This window comes from Cololabis saira, chromosome 21, assembly GCF_033807715.1.
Source record: "Cololabis saira isolate AMF1-May2022 chromosome 21, fColSai1.1, whole genome shotgun sequence".
Taxonomy (NCBI): domain Eukaryota; kingdom Metazoa; phylum Chordata; class Actinopteri; order Beloniformes; family Belonidae; genus Cololabis; species Cololabis saira.
The window spans coordinates 36474828-36488556 of record NC_084607.1 but is presented as its reverse complement, the minus strand read 5'-3'; the positions used below and the strand labels follow the sequence as shown (position 1 = coordinate 36488556).

The following is a 13729-nucleotide window of genomic DNA, read 5'->3' as shown; positions in this document are numbered from 1 at the left end:
GCAATTGTGCTATGCAGGTAACTTAACTTGCAATGTGAAGATCCATGCTTATAGTTGACTTCAGGATTGAATAAAAAGGAAAAAAGAGAGCAAAATATTGATAACTCAAAATTAGATATTGGGTTCATTAATTTGAAATATTTAAGTGGTAGTGCTGAAAATTATTGGATTATCATGCTATTACCCTGTCCACTTGTTGATGATCTTTTATGATAATAGCAGCTAGACTAGTTAATGAGCTAACAAGACATACATGTTTTTATGTATGTATATGTATCTTCTTATTAAGAGAAATGGTCTGCCAGTGATAGCCAGATGTGGCAGGGTCCATTGCCTCAAGATGTTGTCTTAAAGCAGCAAAATGCCCCTTGTAGTAGAATCAAGAAAAAAAAACTGTTATCTTGTCTTTGTAATGCTGTCAGCTCTATAGCAAAGGGAAGCTCATGAGGCCACCCTCCCCTGCCTCGGTGCAGGCTTTCAGTGTGTGTGTGTGTGTGTGTGTGTGTGTGTGTGTGTGTGTGTGTGTGTGTGTGTGTGTGTGTGTGTGTAACACTGGACCTCACATGTAGGTTATGTTAGAAATGGGCCCCACAAGTGACCAAAAAACTGACATGGAGACAAAACTTCAGAATTTTGTTAAATTAAAGTAATTTTTGTGACTGGTATTTTTTCTCTAACCTTACCTGATTTTTTACACCATTGTAGAACCACTGGAAAGGGTGGACCCCATAAATGAGCAAAAAACTGGTGGGCGCCCTGAGGGGCAAATACAAGAATGTGTGTGTGTGTGTGTCAGTAACGTGTGTGTGTGTGTGTGTGTGTGTCAGTAACATGTGTGTGTGTCAGTAATGTGTGTGTTATAAACCTGCGTGTGTGTGTGTGTCAGTAACATGTGTGTGTGTGTCAGTAACGTCTGTGTGTGTGTCAGTAACCTAAGTGCGTGTGTGTCAGTACTGTGAGAGTGTGTCATTAACATGTGTGTGTCAGTAACGTGTGTGTGTGTGTGTGTGTCAGTAACGTGTATCAGTAACGTGTGTGTGTGTGTCAGTAACGTGTGTGTGTGTGTGTGTCAGTAACGTGTATCAGTAACGTGTGTGTGTGTGTCAGTAACGTGTGTGTGTGTGTGTGTGTCAGTAACGTGTGTGTGTGTGTGTGTGTGTGTGTGTGTCAGTAACGTGTGTGTGTGTGTGTCAGTAACGTGTGTGTGTGTGTGTCAGTAACGTGTGTGTGTGTGTGTGTCAGTAACGTGTGTGTGTGTGTGTGTGTGTGTGTGTGTCAGTAACGTTCGTGAGCATTAGTAGATCATTTCACCACAGACTCAGAAATGAATCAGAAATGCTGAACGAGATGCAATTATGTCATGGAAACGTCCACATCCACCGAAGCTCAGACTCAGTGAAAAACGTAAATAAAAGCTCAGCGTTTATCTAAACTGGGCAGTGGAACGGCAGCTTCACGCCTGGAGAGCTCTGAGAGCGACCTCAGATTCTCAGCAAGCTCTTGCGTGCTTGCTGATTGGGTAACGTACTGCGTCACGCATCGCGTCACTTCCTGGTGTTGCGGTCCGTTGCTGCTGCACGGCGTGCGAGCACAGATCTCTCCCGACTTTTTTTGTCTTAAACTTAGACTGTTTTCTGGTAAAATAGCACTATATCTGGTACATTACTGTCTTTATTTCAACACTCGCTCATTTTCTCTTCCGTAACTTTCACTGTCACCAATCACCAATACATTTTCTGTCCGTTAGCCTCCGTTAGCATCTTAGCATGGGCTCTCCGTCTCCCACCGTTTCACCTCTTTGCTGCTCAGTGTGTGAAATGTTTAGTTATTCCTCTGCCTCCTTTAGTGAAGACGGTAAGTGCTTAAAATGTAGTTTATTTACAGGGCTGGAGGCGAGGCTCAGTCAGTTAGAGGTCCGGTTCTGCCAATTTGACCATAGTCCGATAGCCTCCTCAGCTAACCAGGCTAAGCTAGCGGCGGACCGGCCCATAGCAGCTGAGGCTAGCCGCTCCCCTGCAGCTCCCGAGCAGCCGGCCAGTCAGGACCGGTGGGTGACGGTTCGGGGGAAGCGTAGTAAAGGGCTCACGGAACACCACCACCCGCTTCACGTGTCTAACCGATTTTCCCCACTCAGCGACACACCCGTTGAGAAGCCGACCCTGGTGATAGGCGACTCCATAGTCAGACATGTGAAGCCGACTCCAGAGACCATAGTTAGGTGTATCCCGGGGGCCAGAGCGGGCGACATAGAAGCAAATTTGAAGCTACTGGCAAAGGGTAATCGTAAATATGGTAAAGTTATCATCCATGTCGGAGCTAACGACTCCCGTCTTCGCCAGTCGGAAGTAACCAGAATGAATATTGTCTCGGTGTGTAACTTCGCTAAATCCATGTCGGACTCCGTAGGTTTCTCTGGCCCCCTCCCCAATTTGACCAGTGATGACATGTTTAGTCGCATGCTCTCGCTCCGTCGCTGGTTGTATCGGTGGTGTTCAGAAAACGACGTGGCCTTTATTGACAACTGGGAAACGTTCTGGGGAAAGCCCGGTCTGATTAGAAGAGACGGCATTCATCCCACCCGGGATGGTGCTGCTCTTGTCTCTAGTAATTTGGCCTGTTTCATTAGACCCTCTCCCTGACATCGCAGGGTCCAGGCCAGGATGCAGAGCTGTAGTTTAACACACTTCTCTGCTGCTTCTCGAGGACCAACGCCTGCCAACAAAACTATAAGATTACATGATGTAACTGGTAACTCTAACCAGGTGCCTAGCAAAATAGAAGTAGTTGCAGTTCCCCGCCCTCCACTAGTTCACCAGGTGCGGCGTTATAGAGGCGTTAACCAAAATAATCTTGTAAAAATTAAAACCAATGCACATTTGGTACCAATAAGAGACCGAAAAATTAGATGCGGACTACTAAATATACGATCATTAAGCTCCAAGTCTCTGTTAGTAAACGATATAATCACAGAGAGCAGGACTGATGTTTTCTGCTTAACAGAAACATGGTTACAGGATGAAGAGTATGTTAGTTTGAATGAATCAACTCCGCTCGGCTACTTTAATCATCACATTCCTAGAAACACGGGCCGGGGCGGAGGAGTCGCAGCAATTTATAACTCCAGTCTCCAAACAAAAATTGAACCTAAGTGCAATCATAATACGTTTGAAAGCCTCACGCTTAGTCTGAAATTTCCGAGCTGGAAATCAGAGAAGCCAGTTGTGTTAGTGGTAGTGTATCGGCCCCCTGCTGGCGCTTATCTAGAGTTTTTGTCTGAATTTTCAGATTTCCTTTCTGGATTATTGATCAGTACAGATAAATTCATCATAGTGGGTGATTTTAATATTCATATGGATGTTGAAAGCGATAATCTTAAATTAGCTTTCAATTCTCTTCTAGAATCAATGGATATCTCACAAAAAGTGGACGGGCCGACGCATTGTTTTGGTCATACTCTCGATCTCGTTCTCACCTACGGTGTTGAAACTGATGGTCTGTTGGTGTCACCTGTTAACTCCCTTTTATCCGACCATTATTTAATAACGTTGGAATTGAATGTTGTTGATGTTGAAGTGCAGGGCAGGAGGTATTATTTTAGCAGATGTTTGTCTGATGAAGCTATTGCTAAATTTAAGGAGACCGTTGCTCGTCTTGCGACAGTGGAAAATAGTGAAGCCTCTACTGAAGCAATAGAGGCCAGTGACCTGGGTTCTACCTCTGATGTTGATTCTCTTGTTAGTAACACTGCTGATCTGTTGCACTCAGCTTTAGATGAAGTTGCTCCTTTGAAAAGGAGGGTTTCTAGCCACAGGAGCTTAACTCCCTGGTACAATTCAGATATTCGCATGTTGAAACAAAGCGTGCGTAAAATGGAAAGGAAGTGGTACTCTTGTAGGTCTGTAGACTCTTATCGTGAATGGAAAGATATTCTAATAGTATATAAAAAAGCCATTCGCAAAGCAAGAACAGCTTATTATTCAACGTTGATAGAGGATAACAAAAGTAACCCACGTTTTCTGTTCAGCACTGTAGCCAGGCTGACAAAGAGTCACAGCTCTGTGGAGCCGTGTATTCCTGCAGCTCTCAGTAGTGAAGACTTTATGAGCCTCTTTAACAGTAAAATCACGAGAATTAGAGAAGAAATCAACCAGCCGGTTGTGGGCGTTTCTTCAGCTTTAGCGACTTCCCTAGGCTCTGACTTGTCTCTAGACTGTTTTGATCCTATAGACCTCCCTGAGCTGACCTCACTCGTTAATAGAGCTAAGTCTACCACATGTATGTTAGACCCCATCCCGACTCGACTATTCAAAAATGTTTTTTCTCTTATTGGTGTGACAATACTGGACCAAATCAACCTATCCCTAAGCTTAGGATATGTACCACAGGTTTTCAAAGTGGCAGTAATTAAACCTTTACTTAAAAAACCTTCCCTTGACCCAGACACCTTAGCTAATTATAGGCCAATTTCTAACCTTCCATTTGTATCTAAAATTCTGGAAAAGGCAGTTTCAAGCCAGTTATGTGACTATTTGTATAGAAATGATCTGTTTGAAGTCTTTCAGTCAGGGTTCAGAATGCATCATAGCACAGAGACAGCACTGGTTCGAGTTACGAATGACCTTCTTATGGCCTCAGATAAGGGATTAGTGTCCATATTGGTTTTACTGGACCTCAGTGCTGCTTTTGACACTGTTGACCATGGCATTTTACTGCACAGGTTAGAGCATGTTGTTGGGATTAAAGGGACAGCTCTACGTTGGTTTAAATCATATCTATCTGACAGGTTCCAGTTTGTTCATGTACATGAGGTTTCTTCAGAACAGTCGAGGGTCTGTTATGGTGTTCCGCAGGGTTCAGTGCTAGGGCCAGTCTTGTTCAGTTTATACATGCAGCCGTTGGGAAGTATAATCCAGAATCACGGCATACACTTTCATTGTTATGCTGATGATACGCAGCTCTACTTGTCTATGAAGCCGGATGAAACAGAACCGTTAGTTAAACTTCAGGCATGTCTTAGGGACATCAAGGACTGGATGTCCAGAAATTTCTTGCTTCTAAATTCAGATAAAACAGAGGTTATCATTCTTGGTCCAGAGCATCTTAGGAAGGGATTAGATGGTGTTGCGATGGCTTCCAGTACAACTGTGAGAAACCTTGGTGTTGTTTTCGATCAGGATTTGTCGTTTAAACCATATGTTAATCAGGTTTGTAAAATAGCGTTTTTCCATCTCCGTAATATTGCAAAAATTAGGAAAATCCTCTCGCAGAGGGATGCAGAGAAACTAGTTCATGCGTTTGTATCTTCTAGACTGGATTACTGTAATGTGTTGTTAGCAGGATGTCCAAGTAATTTGCTGAATAGGCTCCAGCTGATCCAAAATGCAGCAGCACGAGTACTGACAGGAATTCGCAGGAGAGACCACGTCTCTCCAGTGTTAGCGTCGCTCCATTGGCTACCTGTAAAATTCAGAATTCAATTTAAAATTTTATTACTTGCATATAAAGCCCAAAACGGCTTAGCTCCGCAGTATTTACAAGATTTGATAGTACCTTATGTTCCTGGCCGAGCTCTCCGCTCCCAGGGTGCAGGTTTACTCGTAGTTCCTAGAGTATCTAAATGTAGATTTGGAGGGCGGGCGTTCTGCTATCAGGCACCATTACTTTGGAACCAACTTCCAATCTGGGTTAAGGAGGCTGACACCACCTCCACCTTTAAAACTAAACTTAAAACCTTTCTGTTTAGTAAAGCTTATAGTTAGTGTTAAGTAAACCTCTAGCTGGTGTTGGTAAATCTCTAGGTAGTGTAAACTTTAGTGTGTTAGAGTCAGTAGTCATAGTCGCAGCTATAGAACAAAACTATAATAGTTAGTCTCAAACATAGCTTCGCGGTAGATATGCTGCTATAGGCTTATGCTGCAGGGGGGCACCGACATGATCCGCTGGGCGGTGCCTCTCACCCTTCTTCTCCTCTCCTTTTCCCTGCCTCTCTTCTCCATTACCATTTTTATTTATTATAAATATCTCATAGCTATCATTTTTGTCCATTGTTCCTGTAGTTTCTTGTGCCGGCCCCCCTTTTTTCTCTTTTGTGTATGTTTGCAGGCCGGAGCCTCAGGAGCTGCGTTCTGGCCTGTGTTCCCGGCCCTCCCCCCCCTCTGGTCATCCCATTGCTTCTTCCACCTGCCTACGTGGATGTCTGCTGTTGCTGCTTCCGCCTGCCTGCACCCCCCCCCCTCTGGTCATCCCGCTGCTGCTTCCACATGACTGTTGTGTGCTGCTGACGCCCCCCCCCCCCCACCTCTGGTCATCCCGCTGCTGCTTCCACCTGCCTGCTGTGTGCTGTCGACGTCCCTGACTCCCCCAGTCTGGCCTTCGGCAGGAGGGTCCCCCCTTATGAGCCTGGTCCTGCTCAAGGTTTCTTCCCTCCTAAAGGGGAGTTTTTCCTTGCCACTGTTTGGCTTAAGGCTTTTCTCCCACTAAGGGAGTTTTTACCTGCCATTGTTTATATAATAATTGCTCGGGGGTTTATGTTTATGTTTATGTTTATGTTCATGTTCTGGATCTCTGGAAAGCGTCTAGAGACAACATCTGTTGTATTAGACGCTATATAAATAAAATTGAATTGAATTGAATTGAGAGGAAACTTATACATTGCATCTTTGAGCAAGACAATGCACAAAAGGATGGCCTCGTACAGAAAGACGCTGAATTGAACTGGTTATTTCTGTCTGGAAACATCTGCTGCATCATAATACAAAAACACAGAAGGTCTCGGACATTTGAACACCTGGTATGTTACATTGGACGATAACGGGACATTCTTGTCCCAAACTCCAACATCTCCAGTTCCTAGAAGTATCTGGGGGGGGGGGGTAAATCCTTTCATCCAAAAGGATTTACAAAGAGACGGATGTAATCGAGCCAAAATGTAGAGGGGGATTTGTGGTACGCCTAGGTACAATTTGTAGAAGGACAAAGCCGATTACAAAGTAGCAGCAGAAAACACAACCAGTACAGCTGGAGAGGTGAGGTGAGGAGAGGTGAAGACGGAAAAGGTGCGTCTTCAACAGCTTCTTGAAAACAGAAAATGATGTTGCTGCTATGAGAACAGCCGTCAGGTCAGCCGTCTGTTACTATTGTGAACAAAATACAGCTTTATGAGACCTGAACATTCATTATTTTTCTTTTTAATTACACTTTACACAGTATCCAAACTTTGTAGTTAGGTTTGTACATCAATTGTCAAAACAACTGACCATTGTTTGGATTAAATTGGATACTTTGCAATTAATTAGTAAATTACTCCCTTTTATTCAGTCTATCTTTGAAGTCCAGGACCCGTCTACAACCATCTAAAAATCTCATCTAAGTAAAAAAACTAAACCTGATGACAAGGAGATTATCATGTTCATATGAAAGAGGAAACCAACTGTGGAGTGACGCCAAACTCATCTTCCTGAGCACCTAAAGCCTGAGCATCTCAGTGGAAACCTGGTCTGAAGTGCTCTGGAGGCCACTGAAGCAGCAAGCCCAGATAATGAATCCTTACCAGATATGCTCTTCACTGAACATTGGCTGTTCTTCCTCTTTCTCTTTGGCACATCAGGCCACCTGGGATCGAGGATGAGAGAGGGGAGCGGAGATGGCAAAGGGAGAAAGAAATGGCAAGTTACACACTTTTTTTGATTGATTACACTCATTTGTCAGTATTTATTAATGCAATGCCTCATTTTTTCAATAAAAAAAAAACAAAAAAACAAATTTGCACCGCTGAATGATCAGTGATCATTCAGGACTCACTGTTCAGCATGTTAATTTTCCATGTTATTCTAACAAAAAGCCACCGACCACAGTTGAAGGCTTGTAACGTGTGATATTCTGGGTGCAACCGATTTTTGTTTCAACCACTTGACAACGTTTGATGTGAACCATTCCAGGTGTATTTAAAAGTTGTTTCTTGGTTACAGAGTGTCATACAGAAATAATAACTTGAAGAACCAGGACTGTTGTGTGCTCTTATGGTTTTGCCAGAGCTTCTGAGCTATATATTTTTTATTTTTTATCACTACATCTTGGATTATTTTACTGTCTTGGGTTCAGAAACTATATGATTATACGATGATATTAAATACATTATAAAAGTATGAAGTCATCAGTAAGTACTGGCATAGGCAATGCAGAAGCAGTTAGTTATCAGGTATCAGGTTTGGCTTAGATTTTCAACATTACATACAGTGGGGCAAAAAAGTATTTAGTTAGCCACCAATTGTGCAAGTTATCCCAGTTAGAAAAATGAGAGATGCCTGTAATTTTCATCATAGGTACACTTCAACTATGAGAGACGGAATGGGGGGAAAGAATCCAGGAAATCACATTGTAGGATTTTTACTGAAATAATTGGTAAATTCCTCAGTAAAATAAGTATTTGGTCACCTACAAACAAGCAAGATTTCTGGATATATACATACTGTATATATATATATATATATATACATATATATATATATATATATATATATATATATATATATATATATATATATATATATATATATATATATATATATATATATATCTGTGACTTTCAGCCTTAACAAACAGAAGGACATACAGGCACACCAAGTTAAAATTCATATAAGTGATCATGGTAAGACCATATACAGCTCGATGGCCCCTGCACTTTGTTTCCCTGACAGTGTGTCCTATGAAACATCCATTTCTTTTAGTTGTGGCTGCAGCTGAAGATGTGGAGTAGCTGCACCCCCAGTCCCCATGTTGAAGAAAAGAAATAGCATGGAGTAAGCAGTGCTTCTGACTGTGTGGGGGAATGTGGCTTGTGGTCTCCTGTAAAACACCTGCCGTCAACAAGACCAACAAACAACTTATTTCTTGGCCTATAGGGATGTACACAGGTATCTTTCTACTGAGCCTAGGAAACACCTTTTCCATCAAACACACCAATGCTGGAGATCGAGGCCATGAACTGGATCACCAACTTTTGCGCTGGTTACATGCCTGCTCTACTTTCTGAGCCACATCTCCCCTTAAATAGTAACCTGAGCTTATGCAGTAGTTTGGTTTTAGAACTGATAAGCATACTAGCATTTACGTTTCCGATATGGATGAGCTGGAAAGTCATGCAGTAAGAAAACAAAATGTTCCAAAAGCCAAATCAGTCTCCATCTGCACGTGAGGTCTTAAAAATTATTTGTACGATTAGAGGAAAAGGGGGTTGCTTGTGGGCCTGAGAATACCATCCCACATGAAAACCCCAGAACACCAACGGTGAAGTATGGGGGTGGCAGCAGCATTGCCGGCTGTCCTGTAGAGGGACTGATAGACTTCCCAAAACAGACAGCATCATGACGAAAGCAGATTATGAAGAGCATGGGTTTGGACGGGTGTTCCAAATGAGCAATGGCCGTAAGCATACCTTCAATCTAACAGCAGCAAAAAACCCTGACCACAACCAGGTAGAACATTTGTGGCTGGTTCTGAAAGAACGCTCACAAAGTTGAGTCAACTTCACCTGTTCGCCACCATGTCCAATTTTACTTTTAAAAGTATTTGTTTCCTCGTCTCCTTTGCATCGAGGCACTGGTCTGGTCAGTGAAACGCTTTTCCACGACTACTATTACTACTACTACTACCACTACTACTATTACTACTACTACTGTTATTAAGCAGGCGCATTTATCCAAAGCGACTTACATCTGAGAGAACAACACAAGCAAGAAATCACATAGGAGGATCCAGCTGGATCAGTGCTGATCAGACTGCTGAGAGTCCAATTGGACACAGGTGCGGTCACGCCAGTGCTATAGGGTTTTTTTTGTGTGTTCTCACCCAACACAACATTCCCTTTATACAAGAAAGCAATGTCTTAAAAGACACCATCATATGATTATCTTGTCATAAGTGCATGCAGCTTACTCAGTGCTGAGTCATGCAAAGAGCTGGATCTTCTAACTCAATCTGATGAGCAGAGAAGTTTACTAGATGCAGAAGTGCTCCTTAAAGAGCTGAGTCTTTAGCTTGCTCTTACTGTAAAAGGAAGTACAGACCCTGCAGATCGGACAGAGTTTGGTAGGACATCCTACCAGTCGGGAAAAATGGAGGACAAGAGTCTAGCTACTGATTTCAAGCCACGTTGTGGTGAAAGCACCAGGCATCTTTCATTGGCTGAACTGAGCTGTCGAGAGGGAGTGTAGCTCTGGATGAAGGAGTGAAGGTAGAGGGAGTGTAGCTTTGGATGAAGAAGTGAAGGTAGAGGGAGTGTAGCTCTGGATGAAGGACTGAAGGTAGAGGGAGTGTAGCTCTGGATGAAGGAGTGACGGTAGAGGGAGAGTAGCGCTTTTCAACTGGAAGCCAGTGCAGAGAGATTAGCAGCAGAGTGACATGAGCTCTCTTGGGTTGGTTGAAGACCAAACGTGCTGCTGCATTCTAGATCATCTGCAGAGGTTTAACTGAGCATCCGACCAATAAGGAATTACAGTAGCGAGTTAAGACATGAACCACAAGAGAACAGATCGTGAAATCCCAAGCTTTGATTGTGTGGAGAGGAGGGTGTGGTTGTTGACCGTGTCAAAGGCAGCAGACAGGACCATCAGATCTTGCAGCTCGTAGTGACTCAGTAACTGACAGAAGAGCAGTTTCAGTTGAGTTGCCCTGCATAAAGCCAGTCTGATGTGGATCATACAGGCAGTTGTCGTGAAGGAACTGTGAGACCTGACTGATGATGGCTCGTTCTAGAATTTTAGACATGAATGGCAGCAGTGAGACCGGCCGGTAGTTTTCAACCTAGGCAGGGTTGAGTGTGGGTTTTTCAGCAGTGGGGTGACCCGAGCTTGTTTGAAGTGAGAGGAAAAGATGACAGAGGTAAGAGAGGAGTTGATAATGTGGGTTATTGCAGATTTGATGGTAGGTGAAATGTTCTGCAAGATGTCGGTAGGAACAGGATCAAGAGGACAGGCTTTGAGCTGACTAGTAGTTTAGAGACTTCATCCTCATTAACCGGAAGGAGCAGAGAGAGGCGCCAGTAGCTGGTTGGAGTGAGCTGAGATGGTCAGGCTCAGAGAATCAGTTACTGATAATAAGATAAGATAAGATAATCCTTTATTATTCCCTCAATGTGGAAACTAGTAGCAACCTTTTAAGTAAAGTAGGAAGCAAACCTTTCTACAGTCAACTCATAGAGTGGTTCAACAGGTGGTGGAAAGAGAAGAGAGTTAAACGCGGACCAGCACGCAGCTCCTGAAGCTCCGGCCTGCAAACATGCACAAAAGAGAAAAAAGGGGGCCAGCACAAGAAACTACAGGAACGATGGACAAAAATGATGGCTATGAGATACTTATAATAAAAATAAAAATGGAAAAGGAGAAGAGAGGAAGGGAAGAGGAGAGGAGAAGAAGGGTGAGGGGCACCACCCAGTGGATCATGTCGGTGTCCCCCTGCAGCATAGGCCTATAGCAGCATATCTACCACAGAGCTATATTTGAGACTAACTATTATAGTCTTGTTCTATAGCTGCAGCTATGACTACTGACTCTAACACACTAGAGTTTACACTACCTAGAGATTTACCAATACCAGCTAGAGGTTTACTAAACACTAACTATAGGCTTTACTAAACAGAAAGGTTTTAAATTTGGTTTTAAAGGTGGAGGTGGTGTCAGCCTCCTTAACCCAGATTGGAAAATGGTTCCATAGTAGTGGTGCCTGATAGCAGAACGCCCGCCCTCCAAATCTACATTTAGATACTCTAGGAACTACGAGTAAACCTGCACTCCGAGAACGGAGAGCTCTGCCAGGAACATAAGGCACTATCAGGTCTAGCAAATAATGCAGAGCTAAGCCGTTTTGGGCTTTATACGCAAGTTATAAAATTTTAAATTATTTATTTATTTATTTTAAATATCATCAGCATAGCAATGAAAGTGTAAACCGTGATTCTGGATTATACTTCCCAATGGCTGCATGTATAAACTGAACAAGATTGGCCCTAGCACTGAACCCTGCGGAACACCATAACAGACCTTCGACTGTTCTGAAGAAACCTCATGTACATGAACAAACTGGAACCTGTCAGATAGATATGATAGATAGATATATTTAAACCAACGTAGAGCTGTCCCTTTAATCCCAACAACATCTTCTAACCTGTGCAGTAAGATGCTGATCTACAGTGTCAAAAGCAGCACTGAGGTCCAGTAGAACCAGTATGGACACTAATCCCTTATCTGAGGTCCAGTAGAACCAGTACGGCCAAGGACGGATTATCATGACCACGGGCCCTGGACACAAACTCGCTATGGGCCCCTATCTACAATAATATCCTACGTGCACGGTGCATGCCCTCCCCAATCACTCAGTTTGGTCACACAATGGCGCAGAGAATCCACAATAACACCGTGTGATTGTGGATGCCGGAGTGGCGGAGCGTGGGTCTCAGTAGAGGGGGCGGAGCATTCTCCATGGGCCCTTATGATAGTCATTTTAGCGTTCAACAACACCTCATCCCACCCATCAAACAACATTTATTCTCACTTTTATTGAGCTAAGCAAGCCTATAGGCCTATGCTGCAGAAAGCAGAGTAAAGTCACAAACTTGTTCAGAAGCACACACACACACACACACACACACACACACACACACACACACACACACACACACACACACACACACACACACACACACACACACACACACACACACACACATACTGAGCTGTCAATCAATCACACGGCGCTGAAAACTCAGATATAGTTTAAATACAAAAAAAAAACATTACACAATCTATTTAGATAGATATAGACACAGCGGTCTATAACATCATTTCTGAGCTCTATAACAGAGAATAGACTCGGCGGTCTAGTCTAGCACATTCAAATAGGCAGCTGGTCAAGAATACCACAACATTCTGTTGAAACACTTATTACTCTTACTTGAATACATTTCCAAGACAAATATTTTTACTTTTACTCGAGTAAATTTCTAGGAAGGCTGAAAAGTACTCGTTACTTTCAGGTCTGCTCTTTTTTTTTCTTCCCTAAAATCCTATTGGACACAAGCTGTTTTTGTCAAAGGAGGAGACCTATCACAGTGCACGCTCTCCACTGGGATGTACGTAAAGCGGAAATACGTCAAGCCTCCTCAAAACGATACCGCCAAAGTAGCCTGCGCTTGTCAAAGACAGAGCTGCAACAAGTCAAGACATAGCTGTAACAATGGCTACGCCTGCGTCAGGAGAAGAAAGACAATCCGCTGAGCCGTCTGAGTCTGATAATGAGCCGGACTCGGAGCAGGGACTTTCACAAAATCCTTGGCCGTATCTTAACTCAATGTTTGAGTTCGACCGAGTAAAAAACGAGGGCACAGACAAACCACAGACATTTACAACTTAAACTTTACAACTTAAATTAATTTAGAAAAAAATATTGTAATTTACTGATGTGGAAAATAAGAAATGTACTCTTACTCCTACTCTTACTTTTACTTAAAGTAAATTTAAAAGCATTTACTTTTGGATACTTAAGTACCTTTAAAAGCAAGTACTTTTCTACTCTTACTTGAGTAATATTTTGACTGAGCTACTTTTACTTGTAACGGAGTACATTTTTACCAGTAGTATTTGTACTGGGGTCGAGTACTCTGTCCACCTCTGTCCATTCACGATAGGAGTCTACAGACTTACACTTCCTTTCCATTTTACGCACGTTTTGTTTCAAC

General features: G+C 43.0%; 1 protein-coding gene across 4 annotated transcripts in view; it reads right to left on the bottom strand.

Annotated features, from left to right (window-relative positions):
* The window catches only part of LOC133422616 (thyroid hormone receptor alpha), a 139289-nt gene that overhangs the window by 43757 nt on the left and 81803 nt on the right, over positions 1-13729 (bottom strand). For all 4 annotated transcript variants that reach the window (XM_061712639.1, XM_061712637.1, XM_061712636.1 and 1 more), the window contains one exon: positions 7550-7611. In XM_061712639.1, the coding sequence (XP_061568623.1) occupies positions 7550-7611 (62 nt within the window). The remainder of the gene's footprint in view (positions 1-7549; positions 7612-13729) is intronic.